At 42.4% G+C, this 18,142-nt stretch overlaps 1 protein-coding gene across 1 annotated transcript in view; it reads left to right on the plus strand.

The window, feature by feature from the left end:
- The window catches only part of skila (SKI-like proto-oncogene a), a 52,141-nt gene that overhangs the window by 21,507 nt on the left and 12,492 nt on the right, over positions 1 to 18,142 (plus strand). The window contains exon 3 of the mRNA XM_079569731.1: positions 17,564 to 17,662. Within this exon, the coding sequence (XP_079425857.1) occupies positions 17,564 to 17,662 (99 nt within the window). The remainder of the gene's footprint in view (positions 1 to 17,563; positions 17,663 to 18,142) is intronic.

Raw genomic sequence — 18,142 nt, forward strand, 5'->3', positions numbered from 1 at the left:
TCATAGCTCTATCATAACTCTATCATAACTCTATCATAGCTCTATCATAGCTCTATCATAACTCTATCATAACTCTATCATAACTCTATCATAGCTCTATCATAGCTCTATCATAGCTCTATCATAACTCTATCATAACTCTATCATAGCTCTATCATAGCTCTATCATAGCTCTATCATAGCTCTATCATAGCTCTATCATAGCTCTATCATAGCTCTATCATAACTCTATCATAGCTCTATCATAGCTCTATCATAACTCTATCATAACTCTATCATAGCTCTATCATAACTCTATCATAACTCTATCATAACTCTATCATAGCTCTATCATAGCTCTATCATAGCTCTATCATAACTCTATCATAGCTCTATCATAGCTCTATCATAGCTCTATCATAACTCTATCATAGCTCTATCATAACTCTATCATAACTCTATCATAACTCTATCATAACTCTATCATAGCTCTATCATAGCTCTATCATAGCTCTATCATAACTCTATCATAGCTCTATCATAGCTCTATCATAGCTCTATCATAACTCTATCATAGCTCTATCATAGCTCTATCATAACTCTATCATAACTCTATCATAACTCTATCATAGCTCTATCATAGCTCTATCATAGCTCTATCATAACTCTATCATAGCTCTATCATAACTCTATCATAGCTCTATCATAACTCTATCATAGCTCTATCATAGCTCTATCATAGCTCTATCATAACTCTATCATAGCTCTATCATAACTCTATCATAGCTCTATCATAGCTCTATCATAGCTCTATCATAACTCTTGTGGGCATTTCTTGCACATTCCAAGGCTTCAGTTTTAATTTCTGGATATTTGGGAGTCGACCCAGAACGGATTGAAGAGCTTCTATTACTTTCGTATCCGCCGCCATTGCCAAACTACAACCAGCAAATCTGGCGCAAACACTTGATGCCTCCTACAACACCCGCCTCTCCCGCTCGCTGAATGGTAGGTAGAAAGTCAACGATGTAACGCAGAATTTGGCTAGAACGCCCTGCACTGGCAGCAAGGGCAGTTAAACACACTAAAAACACTATGCGAGCCTCCATTTTTAACAAACAGCGTGCTAATGAATTGACGGTGCAGTGATAATGACAGTTCTCTTGTGTATTCCATCTACTACGCACCATAATCCAGTAAATACAATGCACAACTACTGCCATTACTGTACACTCTTGTCAGCTTCCCATATACAGCACAAACTGCGATTCATGACATTGCTATGAATTTCCCCGTCCCGTGTGCCGCCCCAGACACATGTAAAAGACAGAAAGTCAAACCGCAGCCATCTCTGGTCTGTTCTGCTGGGAGCGCTGGTTCATCCATATTACATGCAGGAGCTTGTTTGAAGCCCGCACTGCTGCCTGCTTTTGAATGGGCAGCTCATTCCTGCTTCTCTGTCCCGGACCCTTGAGGCATCCCCACCGCCCACCCCTCACACACACACACACACACACACACACACACAAACAGATCTGTGGGGAATGCAAATTTCTCAGCTACGTCGACCGTACCATTTTGTCTCACTGCAGCCGTGCACCCGTGAAAACATTGTAGAAGTGAAGTTTTGACTCGGAAAAAATATGCAAAGCGGACATGTTTCGAGCGGTAGTGTCAAGCTGAGCCAGACGAGTACGAGACACGCTTTACGCATCGGTAGAATAACCAGTTCTACAAAACGCTGATTCGCGGTGTTAGCCCAACTGTCTCCAGCTGCAGTTCTCAAAATCAGCACAAAAATATAGGGGCTCTTTTTTAACGATGCCATTGCAATGTGTCCTATTTAAATATGTATAAGCAGACCAGTGTTAATTTTGACAACATATTTTATTTTAGTTTTAGTTTTAGTCTTTTGACTAAAATGTAATTTAATTTTAGTCGAGATTTAGTCCAAAATTGCATGTAAATTTAGTTGACTAAATTTAAGACTAATTTAGTCGACTTTACATTTATAATATTCATTATAATCATATTTAATCTTGTTCCTCTGCTTCATGGAGCTGCTCCACATGAACAAAGCTCAGAGCTGATCCTTTGGCAGAGAATTTACATGATCTGAGGCTCTTTCAGACGGTCAATAGAAGTTTGGATGATTTTAGTCTCTCCTTTTCATTTTTATTTAGTCTTATTTTAGTCGACTAAAATATCTGGACATTTTAGTCATAGTTTTAGTCTCATGAAAAACTTTTAATTTAGTTTTAGTCCAATTTTAGTCGTCAAAAATATCACTTTGACTAAAATTAAGACTAAATATTTTAGTCGACGAAATTAACACTGAAGCAGACACTGTTAAGGTCTTGCATTGGGGATATTTCATCTATCTGAAATGATTATATCATTGATCTCAACCAATCGAGGCACTGTCTGACAAATGGACCAACACATGGATATATAATTCTGTTCCCCTTTCAATGCATAGCTAAGACAAAAAAAGGTTTATTCAAAAATGTCATTCTTAAATCTACCACTCGACCCATTGTGACACATGCTTCCGGAAATCCTTCCTCCCACCTGCCTAGTAACCCTTCTCAAAAACCAGCAGCCCGACAGAAATAAGCCAGAAAGCCTCATATTGCCTGAGAATGTCACTTTGTGTGAGTCAGAGGGCTTTAAGTGTGCACACCTGGGCGCACATCAAACGCACTGTAAGTCAAGTCCTGGATTCATGAAAACTCGATACAGTGACTCATTGATATAAAGGACCAGAGCGCGGGCTGGAGGGGAAGCATCTGCCTGGTTATATAGTTCTATTTTTAATCCTTTTATTTTGTGAAATGGTTTTAGTCATTCCACACACTCTCCTCCAGACCGGATTTTTCTTCCTGCAGTGAAATGAAATTTGTTTATTGAGAGCGCAAACCTTTGAGCGTCCAGTTATACAGCATTTTTATAGATTGGACTGTGAGCAGAAACTGATTGTTGTTAGGATTAGTAGATTCAGACGGCATCTTTTGTGAAACGCCCACAAATGGTCATGTTCGGAGCTGCTAGAGAGGGAAATCAGAGGTGGAAAAGAACAAATTTCACCAATTACCGGTACTCCATTATTACAGTAATGCTGGATTATAGGTGTATTTTCCAACAAATAAAGATACAGATACTCTGAGAGGAACAAGCTCCATCAATGACCCAAATTTGTACATGTTAGGGAATGCTAACTGTAAAATCTAATGTTAGCTTCATGCTACATGCTAACAGCTAGCTCAGAATGCCCTTTTTTCTCTTCTAATGGACAATCTGTAGTGTGAAAACATTCATTAACACACCCGATTTTGAGTTGAATTTATTTGTGTAGATGCAAGTTGGCCGTTTTATACTCACTACTGCCACCTCAGGTCATGTATGTAACTGCACCTTCTATATTAAGCTCATGCATGACGGCAATTCGGACCCAAAGTAACAACGTTTTGAGTGTGTAGGATTTTAGAGGCAGTTGTGGTGAACAGGTCTGGGCTCATTCTACACATTAGGGCATTACTGTAACATGTAGGAGGATTTTTAAACCCTGTATAGTCCCTTTAAAATGATTTCTGTACCAGACTTCCTTCCCCCTCGCTCGGCTTTGCCCTCGAGCATGACACGTCGCCGTCTGTAACTATGTAAATCTCTCGCACTTCCTCTTTCAAATCCAGTTTAGTGCTTTAAACGCCGTAGTTAAGAAGTCTACAATAATGTTCTGAAATGAGAATATATATCCCATCTTCTCTCAAATGTTATGGCTTCTATAGGCATTCTTAAAAACTACCCTGTGAACTGAATCTTTGAAAATTGCAATACTGAACTGTGGAGCCCTGATATGGATTCCGCATTTGTTTTGCCACTCGACATACCCGCACAGCCCATTTTCCAGCTGTGTTGCTTCGGTAAGTAGGCTAGACTTGCGCAGACCTATTCCCAGGGCTGGTCCTGCTGCACGTGTGGGTACAGTAATGCAGTGATGCGCATGAGTGGTTTTGTAACACGGGCTCCGGTTTCCTCCAGCGTCTGTGGACATGTAAACAGAGCCGTGTTTTCAAACAGTTCGGCGCTTCACGTCTGATGGAAAGTAACGTCGCTCGAGGCGGGGAGGGGGGGAGAAAGTGTGCGGAGGTGGAGCCGTCCGGGCGTGACTGGGCTTTTTGAACTTCGCATGACCCGGTTAAAATACTTCACTTGACATTTATTGCCGACAGCTTGTGTTTCAAGTTGAAGTTCGCCGTTTGAGGCTAAAATGAAAAACGAGTTATGCAGCACTTCCTTATTGATGTACGGCGCTGAAAATTGCCCCAAAGGCACGTAATAGTCACACAATAGTAAATTTCTGTAAAAATGGTCTGAAACCCACGGATAACATAGAGAGTGTCCAATGTTTCAGCTAAAAATATCAATCCTTTTATTATGAGCAACATTTGGACTTTGTGGGTAAGAGTTTAAGGCAGGATTTGTTCAAAAATGATACTTTCACAATATTTAAGAAGCAAAACTGATCAAATTGAGTTAAAGAAAGGCAATGGCTTTAAGATTCACTGTAAAAAAAAAAAAAAAGCACTGAAATTTCCCCCATTTGCTTTTCAACCCTCCTTTTGTCGCGTGCGCCTCCACTACATCCGTAAATGTCCACAGAATGCCTGCACTTTCCCCAGATTAACCTTTCTGTTCGGTGCTTGAAATTCATGTATGCCGCTGTATATACACAGTGTCTAGTGCATGTAGAGAGAGCGCGTGGACTCTTGTGTTGAAGGACCTTGTGCAGTGAATAGATAATGCATGTTTGCCTTGTGGGGGGTGGGCTTTACCTTTTACCCTGTGTGGCCCGGGCAGCAGCAATGTACTCCACTCAATTTGAACATAACGTTATTACAGGGGGGAGGCAGATCCATGTGTAGCAGTACAGAGAGTAGGAATGTTTCACCAGTGTTTGGATTGGTATAATTAAAATGATAGTGGATTTTTCTCATTTTTGCGTCGTTCAACTTTCCCTATTTGATTCTTTTTTCTTCCAAAGTTAGATTTCTAAACTAGGGCTGAAAGATCAATCACAATCAAATAGACTGCGATTATTCAGGCAACATTGTCCTCTGCAAACAAAACCTCCTGCTTTCAATGGGTTTTATTATGTTTAAAATCTGCTACACCTGTAGTTCAGATCTCGTCAAACATACTTAGTTTAGCAGTTCATTTTTCTGTCTTCTCTCAAAATCATTAAAGATACAGGAGCTTAATATAGAAGCTGCGGTTACACGTATGACCTGAGGTGGCAGTAGTGAGTACAAAATGGCCAACTTGCATCTAGTCCCTTTATGAATAAAAGCAGCAAAACGATGGAAACTACCTTGTTTTTTCTCTTATACTGTAGGTCTATGGACTTGTGCAATATGCTTCTCACTATTTTAATTTGTAGTTCGATGTTGATGCAGGATAATATCACGATAAACAATTGAAGACCGTTTTATTCCTCTGAACCAAAGACAAACAAATGGAGATCACAGTTTGTCTTGTTCGTCCCCACATCCTCAATAACACACGAGTTTCAATAAACATTACACTAAGTAAAAAATGGCAAAAATGGCAAAAACAAGAAAGAATGCTGCGAGCTGTTTCCATTTCTCAATATTTTCTGCGGTGTGCATTCTGTGCAGGCTTGCTCCGTAGGGGGGGGTGGTGTTCAGTTTGTGCGGCCGCGAGCGTATTCCACTCAATTTGTCCATTCATGAGCTAACGTTGTTACAGGGGAAGGCGGCTCATGTACTGCCTTTCGGAGTATAGACTGAGGAGAAAGGGAGGCCTCTGGGATTTGACTGTGAAATGCGAGGAGGGCCGAAATGAATAGAAATATTGATCACGGGAGCGTTTAAAGAAGCTCCTTTTTATGTTTAGCGCAGCCGCTGCCTCCCAGGTGCGGCTCGCCGTCTGTGGAGGGTAAATGATAGACGGTCCGTATGGATTTATGAAGTCCTGCAGTTATGATTGAACAAGCCGAAGTGGATTGGAGTCCACGCAATTACTGTATGTGTGTAAGTGAGAGCGAAAACATGAAGTCTCAAGCAGCCATTAGCAAATATCTCACGCCAGACCCAGAAAACCTACAGATGATTTGTTTTTTTGAAGTATGATTCCACAGGGCTCACGTCTTATATTGAAGAGTAATCTCATACCCAATTTGCACATCACCTTCCAATTTGCTTCTGAAAGAGTTCGCTCTTCTGCCCCGCTGGCTCCGGTTTATTGTGGTTATGGCACTTTTGTGAGGATTGTAAAATGGCCGCCGCCGTGGGAGGACCTTGGTTTGGCAGGAAGAGGCAGCGTCGACAGGGGGCCAGCCGTGTCTGGACACAAGTCGTGACTATGTGGCATTGAAAATGTGTCTTTCGTCGGCCCACAAACGACTCCATTGTGCTCCTCGCTTCTTGACCCGTGGTTAAAATGTAATCGCTGCCAACATTTCAGCAAAGGCATTAAACATTACAAAAGATTTTATCGACTACAAACGTTTTATTTATTTATACTAAATCCAACTCTTAGCAACTTGACTCAACAAACAAGCTCAACAAAAGATTTATTGACTGTATTATTTAGTAGTAAAAAATGGATGAAGAAACGATGCCAAAAAACACAACCTCTTAACAAAATAAATGCAGTAAGTTAATAAAAACAGTTGCTTCTCATTAAAAACGAAACATTGTGAACTTTTCTAAACCAACTTTTACTCATGCTCTAGGTATTTTCTGACTAACCCGGTCCGGTGTCAAAAGCGTAACCCCTGTGGCGGAAGTAGAGCATGTGATAAAGTGTCTAGACCAAAATGCCCATGTGGCGCAAAGAACAAAAATGCTTCCTGGGCTCAGAGCCAAAACTTTTTCTCTCGCTTTCTTTCGTTTTCGGGGAAGAAGAGCGCGGTTGTTATCTGAGTGTGAATGTGACGGAGGCATGACTGCTCTGTGGTGTCTGCCCCGCTCCTTATCTCGATTTCGTCTGGGGCGGTTTTTGTGTTTGGGAACAGGGAGGAACACAGGTGTCTGTCTGAGAGGAGAGGGGAGGAGGGGAGGAGGGGAGGGGAGGGGAGGGAGGACTAAACGACCTTCCTGTCTGCTGTCTGTGGTGTCCCGTGTCACCTGTCGGGCCGCCGTCCAAGCCCCTGCCAAACCAGTCCTGCTTTAGTTTACTCACTGCTCGTATTTGCTCAGATCAACATTCGCCGGGATGTGGGGAGAGCACTGAAAGCTGAACAAATGCATCTGCTTATAAAGTAGCTACAATTTATACCAGTACATTAGTTAATAATAAACTTTGTGGCGAACAGTGTCAAATCCCATCAGATAGCGCGCGTTATTTGTTGCAGTGGGGCATTCATCAGTTGCCGACTGAACCCAAAATACTGTGGTCTTTAAACGCCCCACTTGACTGTATCCTTCCCTTGTGTCCTCCTATTGATTTGACTGAAACAGAGCTGTCAGTCCGGGATAAATGGATTATTGGATTACGGCTCGTGTGAAGGTCCCTGTGTCTCTTTAAACGAGACCACCAAAGCGCTGTCATTTGGTAGAAGTTACATTTGGTACATTGTCTTCTCAACTCCTTCTTTAAAGCAGAATTGTCCGTGAGAGTAAACACTACGCTGACAGAAAAGAGAAAGGGAGAGAGGGATATTGTACATTCAATTACACAATGGAGATATTTTTTTTCACTCAAACTTGGCTGTAAATACCATTTAAGTGGCGCTAGCCCGCAGTTAGCTTTGCCCTTTAGCCTGTTAGCTTCTTCTTCGTGAGTCCATTTGTGTGTACTGGGCCTCCGGGTCGGCGCAGTAACACTTGTATTACCCCCAGAAGGACTACGAAGAGGATTTATTAAGGTAAACAAGTTACTTAGTACTGCTTTAATGCGAGAAGACTAAAATATGCTTCTCTCCTGCTTACGTTGGAGTAAATTGTAAATCTAATCAAAAAACATTGCACAGCCCTATATATCAAACTATACGTTATTGCATAAATATGACTAAAGTAAACATTATTTCTTGGGTGGTGAGTCACAAGTTTTTTTTAGCGTGTCTGTCTCATTTCGGTACAAGGAAGAAAACTGCGTGGGATTGACTTGATGAATAGCACGTACCGATTTCAGTAGTAGGGGTAAGGTGACATGACATATGTGCGAGAACTATGATGTGAAAGACCAAAATAGCATAAACATTCATTTACAGAAGAAGTGAGGCGATACGATGGATGTGCAATGACACATATCACAGTAGAGTCCAAGAAGCCATCGAATCAGGCCAGAAAGTTGCATCACTCGTCAAATGTTATATATAGGTAGTAAATTACGACACTTTGCCCCAAACAACAATAATACCCGATTGTAGCCATTATTACTCTATATCCGGGATAATGCTTTGGATTTCTATAACTATATTACAAGAACTCAGAGCTGCAAACTTCGTCCTAGTCTTGCCAGCTCACTTCCATAAACAAGATTAGAAATTAAGTCGTAAAACGCTCTCCGCAAATGGAAACTATCATGGCGTGCTTGTTTTTTAAAGGAGTGGCGTTGTGCTTATCGGCTCGGCTTGACCATGAAGCCTTATTTATGTAGCACATGCGCCCTATATCTATCATGTGCCGTAATCTTTGACACAGTTGAGGAGCTGAGTCGAACAGGATGCGGTCCGCTGTAGACAGGGCGTGACTGTGGCCGCTGTGTCTCCACTGAAGCGTGTTAAACGTGCACAGTCTGAAAGAACACCCAAATAAAGCCTGTTTACTTCCTCCATTTCAGAGGAGCGCAGGGTAGGGAAGAGAAAAGTGGCGTTACTGCAACCTCTGCTGCCAAATGACATCCACTGCCTTGAGTAAACACATCACTAAAGTGCTTCGGTGTCATCCAGCACAGTTATATGGGAGCATGTTTGCGTAAGCTCCGCGTTGTTGGATAATAGTGTTAATGCCTAGTCATGGTCTTTTAGTTTAAAACAACCCAGTCCAGAAGATGACTTATAAAACTGTTTTTACAATTCTAGTAGGCTGAAAGAAACTGGAAGATTATTCAGATATAGTAGGTTTGTGAAAAGTGTCCTTTATTTGCCAGTGTAATATAATAGTAATGTGAACTTTTCCTGTTCATTAGTTGAATTGAAAGCTGTAGCAATTTGTATAAACGATGAAAAAAATCCACCAAACTTAGCCCAAGCAATCGTAGATGACGTGCCCAGACACAAACGTCTTATTATAAACCGATTCGGTCATTTCCTTTTTGTTACACCATCCAAATTCTTCCATAAAGCTGCAAACTTCAATAAAAGTCTCTTATGAAACATAACAATCCTCTCCTTACTGCCCCCTAGTGGCGGAGGTAAATACACTTTTCCCTCCCTCAAATTGCTAAATGAAATTCCTCTTGTCTGGCGTACCTACAGTCGAACTCTCAGTTTCTAGCTAATGCCGCTAGCTGCAGTTTAGCCGAGTTTCGAGCACCATCTGATGTCTGGACTCGGGCATCTGTGTTCACAATTGGGCCCTACAGTGTGTGGGATGAAGGCGATTTCCAAACCAAGCTGGAGTCGGGAGGAAAGGTCGGGAGAGGCTTGTTTTGCACATTTTTATTGTGCCCTAGATAAGAGTTGGTGTACTTCACTGTTGTGTGCATTTGGCTACGGGCTCGTGTCAAAGGGAAACCAGTGCTGCTGGTTAGAGGGGGGAAATCACACCTTACTGTCAACTCGAATCTAGAAATGACAAACAAGTTAATGGTTGTGCTGTGTTTTGAGGCTGTACGAGAAGCGTGAATACTTGTCGAAGTGGCCGCCATTATGAAAGACATGGAACTTTTTGTCTTCCATGTTTTGCAGCACATTTATTTGGAAAAGCTACAGTGACCCCTTGTGTATATTTTAATCTGTTATGGCACAAACATGTTCTGAAATGCATGTGTTTCTACTATTACTTTAGCAGTCTTCTCTCAAACCCAATGCTTCCGGATCTGAATCTTTGCAATAAGGCACTTCTTCCAAAAACGCCGCCTCTTCCTTCCTTGTCCTACATTTGTCAGAGCAGGCGCAGAGAAGCCCAGTCTTTCGCGTGTCCGCTGGAGCTGGCAGACTCTCCCTGTGTTGTATTATACATGTGTAGAGACAGCCAGGGTATTTTTAGCCCCGGGTTAGCTTGTGTGTTTGTGTATTCCCTCAGACTGGAGTCATCTGGACCGTCCACGTGACTTGAACGGGACCAGGGCAGCGCCGGCTTAACCCCCATGTCAGTGGGATGTGCACTGGCCTCGGGCTAAAAAAAAAATACTGTACACACGAATTGGAGCAGGCGCTTTCCTATTGGAGAGTTAGGGGCAAGCTCTGTAAGACTCGGACATGGGACACGACTGTAATCTCTGATCTATTTTATTTGATTATAGAGCCACTTTGCTCCTCCAATCATGCAGACTTGCCCATAAAGAGAGAGCAACTTAATGGCCTTATTTTGGAGGTTTTGTCATTCAAGATTCTTTTATTTGAGTTAAAAATGGCATCAGGGGGGGGGACTGAAAAGCATTAAATTGGATTCAACTGGCATTAAATCTAAATCCATTGCAAAATAACAACATGGCTCCTGAATAAGTTAATCAGAAATGCAGAAATCATTCTCCAAAACACGTTCAGCTGCAGTTTTGGCTTAAATCGCATTCATTGTGCAATTATTTGTTTTCTGTTATTTCCCTTTGGCTTTTGAAATGACACAATTTTCAATCATTAATTCATTTTGCGGGATGCTTGCGTGTGTTGGGAAAAGAAACATGCACATCAAGAATAGAGTAGTCGGGCATGAACATGGCATTAAACAGCATTACATTTGACTTTCTGCTGCCTGTTTAAACCCTGATATCGTGCAGCTCCTACTCCGAAGTTTTGCGTTGTAAAACCCCAGTCTAAACATGGCCTGAGTGCATAGACTGCTTTGTTGATGCCTAGATAGACGTCTGTGTAGTGGAGCGGCTCTTATTATTGGCTGACTTAACAGCACTCAGCCTCTACACACACACACAGAAGCCCACACAAGAGAGAGAGAAAAAACAGAGATTCTGCCCTGGTAATGGCCCAGCTTTGAAAATGTCACGTGCGCTAATGGTCTGGCCTCTCCGCGTGGGACCTCAAAATGGGTCATTGTAAAAGTTTACGTCTCGTTTGATCTGGAAGCGTTGCAGTAGCAGTCGCGGTAGTAACAGTAGCAGTCATAGCACCAGCAACAGATAATGAAAGTTTTTATTTACCCCCCCAAAAAAAGGTAAATTTTGTCTTTTCAAGAGTTGACATTTCCAACCATTAAGCTGTAGCAGTAGCGATGGCTGTAGTGGCGGGCAGACCGGCTCCCTGGTAATGATTAGAACTTAAACAGGCCAGAGTTCACCGGAGCAAGCGTGAGGAATGCTAATCCACACAGTTACCCGGCTAGCCATGGGTTTAACAAAGGAGCGATGGCGACGCAGGGGACCGAAGCTAGGTCTATTTAGTCTGAACCCATGATACGAGAAGAGCTTCATTACGTACAGACGAGAAGCAACATGTTAATTATAAAAATGACACCCGGATGGCGTCGGAAGGGGAGGGTGGAGCTGGAAAAAAAAAAAAACAGTCGCGTTGTTGTCCGTCCGTTCGTTAGGACACTGGGAGCGTGAGTGGAGGAGATAATGAGTTGAGCGTGGGCGGTGGGCGTTAAGCTTGTCAACTGTCAGGTAAACCGGAATTACGGGAGAGGAGAGGCGAGGGCTACCATTAGGAGCCCCCAAGCACACAATGAAGTGCAAGGGGGGGGCCATATGCGCGCACACACGTACAGGCTTAGCGCACAGTAGCCTTTAATGAGCTGTCAGCCGGTCCGTCAATGCCGGAGCATCTGCCGCAGCGGCTCGGGGTCAAGCGACATGAAAAGGAAGACAGGTTGACCCCGGGACTAATGCCCGTTTGGCCTCTGCTTTTGTCAAGGCTAAAATCATAGACGGGGAAAGAAGAGGGAGACGGGACCCTTGAGGTGGGGACACGGTTCTAATTGGGACCGTGGAGGTAGAAGTCAAGAAAGTAGAGCAAGATGGTAAAGGGGGGGATTGGTTTGGGAGGGCGATGGGAGTAATGAAGTGCTTAATGTACACCGCGTTAGCTCCTTGGCGAACGCGCAGAACCGCATAGGCCACCAGGGCCGTGGGAAGATGTTTTGGCTTGGGGGTGCTGAGAGACATGATAGCCCCCCAAAAACGCTATTTCTTTGCTTATTTCCTATTTATTTAATATTGCCTGTAATGCATAGACGATCCACCAGTGGGTGCTGTAGCGCCCTCAGCACCCTGGGTTCCCACGGCTTTGTTGGCCACTGCTAAACGCCAAACCACAGCCACAATTATCACAAATCTGAAGCAATACCTGTTCAGGGTTTGGGGTGGAGGTCGGTTATGGAAGATGTTTCTTTTTGGACTTCTTTGCTACAAAATGTGGAAAGCCAACTATCTTGCCTTTGCTCACGAATCGTATTTACCTCTTACTCTTTTTCCTTGGGTTGTTGCCGTCACTTTTTCACGTTCTTTTTCATCTACTTCTTTGCTGCACTTTCATTGATTCTTTGCCTCATTTTGTTGCTCTTTTTTATGTGTCTTTTTGACCCTTTTCTATTGCGTTTTCATTCTCGTTTTCTTCTCGTTTTTGTTGCCATTTTAATGCTTTTTTCCCCAAGTAGCTTTTAGATTTGGGTCATGCCAAACTGGAGAAAATGTGCTTGTTTCAGGTGGAGGTTAAGAGGTGAATAATAATCCCTGTTTATGGAGCAGATCCCCTTCCCCCGTAGCCCCCATCGCTAACACCAATGCTAAACAACAAATAATAAACACACAGGATGCTAGTTCTTTATTTCTGTAAGCATTTATCTGAAAAAATAAAGAGTAGTAGGTTAACTAAGGTGAGTAGAGACGCCATGAGCGATGTTAGAGCGGTTTGCGGAGGGTTGAATAGATCTTGTGTCAAGGAATTGATTGGGCTGGACTGGCCTTAGAGAGAAAGAGAGAGGAGCCAGAGCAAGTGCCCATTCATTCAAGTGTGCTAGATGCATTAAATCATAATGTTCTGTATTGCTATTGAAGTGCTGCTGTTAAGTCGCGGACATTTGTGTGGAAATGATTGACCAGGTCTTCAAACAATCAAGCATAATCCCAAAAATAATTAATCCCCAGTAAAATGGCCCCCTGATTTTTAACATCTTTGATCAGTTAATAATGTTCCCACGCCATTAATGTTTGCCTTATGGGGATTTTTTTTTTTTTTTTTAAGTTTCCCGAAGCCCAGCGTCTTTGATCCACTATCTTCCATCTCATCTGTGCTTTCTAATGCGCCATATCTTGCCAGTTAATGCCAGATTGTAGATAAGGCAGACCAGGGGGATTTATATCGGACCGTTCCCTCACACATGGTCAGCCTTAAAACTGGCTTAAATCCAGCCGCACCATCCTCCAATCCACTGCAGTGCTTTTATTGTTGTTTCTCTCTTTATTTCCCCCCCACCCCATCCCTCCCAATGTTTTTGCTCCGTACTGCAGTGCTGCCTTTTAAAGAAGGAAGAAGAGGGGGGGGAGAAAAAAAAGCTTGTAAACTGAGAGACTCTGGCACAAACACACCTGGTTAAGCATATGGCTGCGGACCCCTTATATTTGCATGCACAGGCTTGCTCACCCATGGCATTGTAAATAAAGGCCTATAGCCTATTTACACATGAATGCGCACCACACAAATCAGTAGCGCTGGCGGCGCCGGGCCCTTTCGAGTTTATTTATTATTGTCAGGTTGTATCCGGACTTGAATAGGTGTTTCTGCTGGCATCCGCGCCGTGAGATTATAGGAAGGTATGTCATTATGCGTAAGCTTTCCAAACTCCAAAACACGGGCACGTCAATCAGCTTAAAACTTGGAATTATTTTCTCTTGGGAAAGCGCCAAAACATGGAAGTGAGTGATACAGAACAGTAGGTATAGTGCGTGTAGGATTAGCCGCTATTCAAAGACATGCGAGCATAGGTGAAACGGCGCCTCTGAATAGCCCAGAAGTGAAAGAGCGTGAGAGAATGGCTGTCAGTCAGACGGGGCGATTAAGGGTACCCCGCCTCATGTTCAAAGTAGCTATGATAAGGTCCGGCCACAGCTTTATTTGAAGTACTACATCACAAAACACATAATTAGCATTCATTTTTAGCATCTCTATTGTCACTGTGGGCATATTTGTCCCCTGCATTTTATAATAATATAATAATGGCTTACACTTGTATTGCGCTTTACAAGCCTGTATGACCAAGTTTCCCCACCGGAACCGAGCACATTTTCTCCAATTTGGCTTTACCCAAATCTGAAAGCACCATAATGGTGACGGAGACAAGGATGAAAAAGCAACAAAAAAGGCAATGGAGGAAAAAAAAGCGATGAAAAAGCAACAAAAAGTGACAAACAACGTGACAAAAACACAAGAAAAAATGACAACATTAAAAAAAAAAAAAAAGGCGCTTCAGGAATGTGACGACAACGTGACAAAAAAGTTCCGATCACTTTTTGTAGGTCTTTCAAATGAAGCATTACACCGTCGCTCTCCAGTTGAGAAGCTTTTAGGTTTGGGTAAAGCTCATGAGGTTAAACACTACCTTTCAGATGTATTGGGATATTTTGTCACTTTCTGATTAGATTCTCAACTCTAAAAAGACGAAGGCAGTGTTGATGACGTGCTAAGTACTGGTATAAGCCTCGCACGTGGAAAAACACTTACTGTTTTACACCCGTGTTGACGACCCTGTGGCAACACATTCTGACACTCCATTTTAAACACGCTGTAATCCTTAATAGCGCCATTGAAATACATTCATAATGCACAAAGCTAAACGCCCCTATCCTTGAATCCTGACAGGTAATTTGCCACCATCTTTCACAATAGTAAGGCCTTATTGTCCTTAGCGTTTTAAACACGTCCCGTAATTATTCTCAAAGTAGTGCTCCGTCTTTGTCCATTTTCAGAACCCTCGCTCGCTTTGGAAAATCCACTCAGTCCGGCGTAAACGTTTATCTGTCTTTTTAACAGAGCTAGTAAGTCAATTATTCATGCTTTCTACATCCACAACCCTCGCCCTGCCCTTCCATCTCGCTCCTACACACATTGCCTCAGCCAGTTGAATCCTAATGCAAAGCTGCGCCTCCTCCGGCCGCCCCCGACGCTCGTACTACACGTCCCGCAGATAAACATCAACTTTGCTCAGCCCTTCCTGCTTTGAGTGGATTTGCTGAGAAAACACGACCAAATAGACTAGCCACGGTTCTCTTTACCGACCAAACAAAAGCTGACGCACTGTTTCTCCAGCCCGTGCGTTTTAACATTGACTTGGCTGAGTCTATAGTAGGTAATGGCCACGATGTTTGCCAATGTTTTTTGCACTATTTTATTCATAGAGCCATCCCCTGGGTTGTTATGCGTGATTGCGCGTTACCACCACCTTCCCTGCCGCGCTACTAAAGCTTTCATTCAGCCTTAAAGCTTATAAATCACCATTTTACATGCAATCCGTCTTTATTTGACATAATTTTAAAGGCATTTGTCTCAATCTCAAAACACTTTCTTCCCACGTTTCACGGCAGAGCTGGTATATCATTTTAATTATGCTAAAACGACAGTACCTGCAGCTCTCAATGTGGGGTTTTTTGCGCTTAACCTACACAGTGTCGCTCAATTTGGATAATTGACTTCAGATTTCGGTGACTGTTCATATGCAAGAGTTGTTTTTTAAAAAGGCTTTCCGATATTCACAGCCAGATGCCCTTTGGGGATAATAAAGACTCTTTGAACCTTGAAGTTATGGTTGAGAGGCTGAGGGAAGCAACATTAAGCACAATAAAGATTTTTTTTTTTTTTTTGTAGGAGCTGGCATAGTAATTATATTTGGAAGCATTTGTTTTTCTATGCATTTATTACCATATTGATTAGGGTTAAAGTGCGTATGACACATTAGACACAATTATTGCTAAAACATAGTTAACTCGAATATATTTAAGATTTTGCTAAACATTGTCCCCAGTTTTCTTTAGTTTGGCCAGTTATGTGATGTTTATAGATACAGACGGCATCTCGTCATAGAAGGGGGCGTGGCTTCGCCGAGGGGGAAAATATAATCTTTTGGGAAACACAAATTTTCACTCTTTTTAGCTTATTTATCACACACAAATAAAGTCCAGTGTAAATCGGGTCCATATGGATATTTTCTCACAGCAGATTGTTCAGTAGAAGTAAAAAAACAGCAGTTGTAGCAAGCGCTAGCTTACTGTTAGCATTAGCCCGATGCTAACATGTAGCATCAAGTTAGCATTCTCCGTTATTCATGTATTTATGGGCTGTTGAACCACTTTGCTCCTCCCCATGTCTTTGTATCTTTATTTAGTAGAAACTACAGTATGTTCATATTTGAGCATTTGTTACAGTAGTTTTTGAATAATTAGAGAAAATATACATTTTTTCAAAATTGTTTTCCCCCTTAACTGTTTTCAAAAATGACCATATATGGTCGATTCCAGAGATGCCGTCTGTATCTATAGTTTCACTTCCTTATTGGACACCAACAGGAAGTGACATAGATGAAGGAAAACATTTTTAAACTGTTGCCGTGCCGACAATGTTAAGTCAATGGGAAGCCGAGTCCAGTTATTCTAATAATGGACACCTCAGAGTGCATTATCCTGCTTATACCGTGGTCCCACAAACTGAAACTGTTCATTGTGGCCTATTTGCTTATTTTTTTTAAGTCCTGGGCTTATCTCACTTTTTAAGCTGTTTTACCTGAAGCTAGTTCCAGCTCAATTGTTTATTGTTGCTATGGAAACAGCTGCAGCGGAGTGATATGGAGCGTGATTTAACTGTTATTTTATTGTTGCCGGACTAGGTGTACATTATCACCTTTTAACGGACACCCTCCAGCCAAGCAGAATCGAGTATTCACCCAGACCATGGTATAATGCTGAATATTTAGGCAGACAAATGCAGATGTTTTTTCCAATGACTCTCATGTGATGAAAAAACAGGACTGTTTCCAGAGAAATTGTACAAATGTTATATCCTTTGAATGGTCAATAGTTCTCAAAATGGCGTTCATGGACAAAAGGAAAACCAGAGTGGAGATTTAGCTCTGTGATCAGTTCCAGGCTCATGTCAGATGCTTTGGTAGAAAATAGATAAATGATGGTGAGCATGGGTATAGTATAATGCTTTGGTGAGATGCTCAAGGCCTAGAGGAAGACCAGAGCGTTGATTTATGGAGTCTGGAGGAGGCAGGGGGGTTGTGTTTCGTAGGTGGAGGCTGGTGATTTGTTGTGGCAGCGTCGAAAGGGTTACAACGCGGGAGAGTTAAGACAATATAGCGGGACAGTTTCACCGGCGGAAAATGTGGTCCTATGATATTGATGCATTGCCTTGTGTTGCGAGTCATTATATGGAGAATGATGTATGGACACACGGCTGTAGTCTCTGCTCCCGGTTTAACCATTGTCTTCTGTTCCCATTGTTTTGCAGAAGGCGGTGGAGGAGGAGGAGCAGCACCGCGGTAAAAAGCCCCCGGTGGACGTCTGCCCCCCCAGCGGCAAGTTGCCCGACAGCGACATCGTGAAGAAGGTCAGTGACTTGTCGGGATCAATCGATTTTACAAATGAATTTTTAGAATTACTAATGTCACGATATGGAATGTAATCCGAATATTATAGATGAATGTCTTGAATTAGGGGTAGTTAAAACCCCATTGCAGTGGAATTTAAAAGAAATGTTGTAATAGACAGTGAAATTATCATACTGTTTATTATATGTTTAAAGTGATAGTCTGTAAGTTTGCAAAGTGAGGAAAGGTGGAGTGAAATTTGTAAATAAACAATCAAATTCCTCCCCTCTTTTACCAGAAAGCCCTTCGTAGTTTGTAAAATGAGGAGAGCAGGAACAGAATTTTCAAAAGTAAACTATCAAGCTCCTCCCCCACCTCTCCTGATTGGTCCTGACAGGCTGGTTCACAGGAAAAGCTCGTCTCATTGGTCAACGTGGGAGGATACTAGACTGATTAGTTGCTGATATCCGGGAAGGAGGGACTTTACAAAAAATAACATA

The sequence above is a fragment of the Gobius niger genome (assembly GCF_951799975.1).
Source record: "Gobius niger genome assembly, chromosome: 13".
Lineage (NCBI taxonomy): Eukaryota > Metazoa > Chordata > Actinopteri > Gobiiformes > Gobiidae > Gobius > Gobius niger.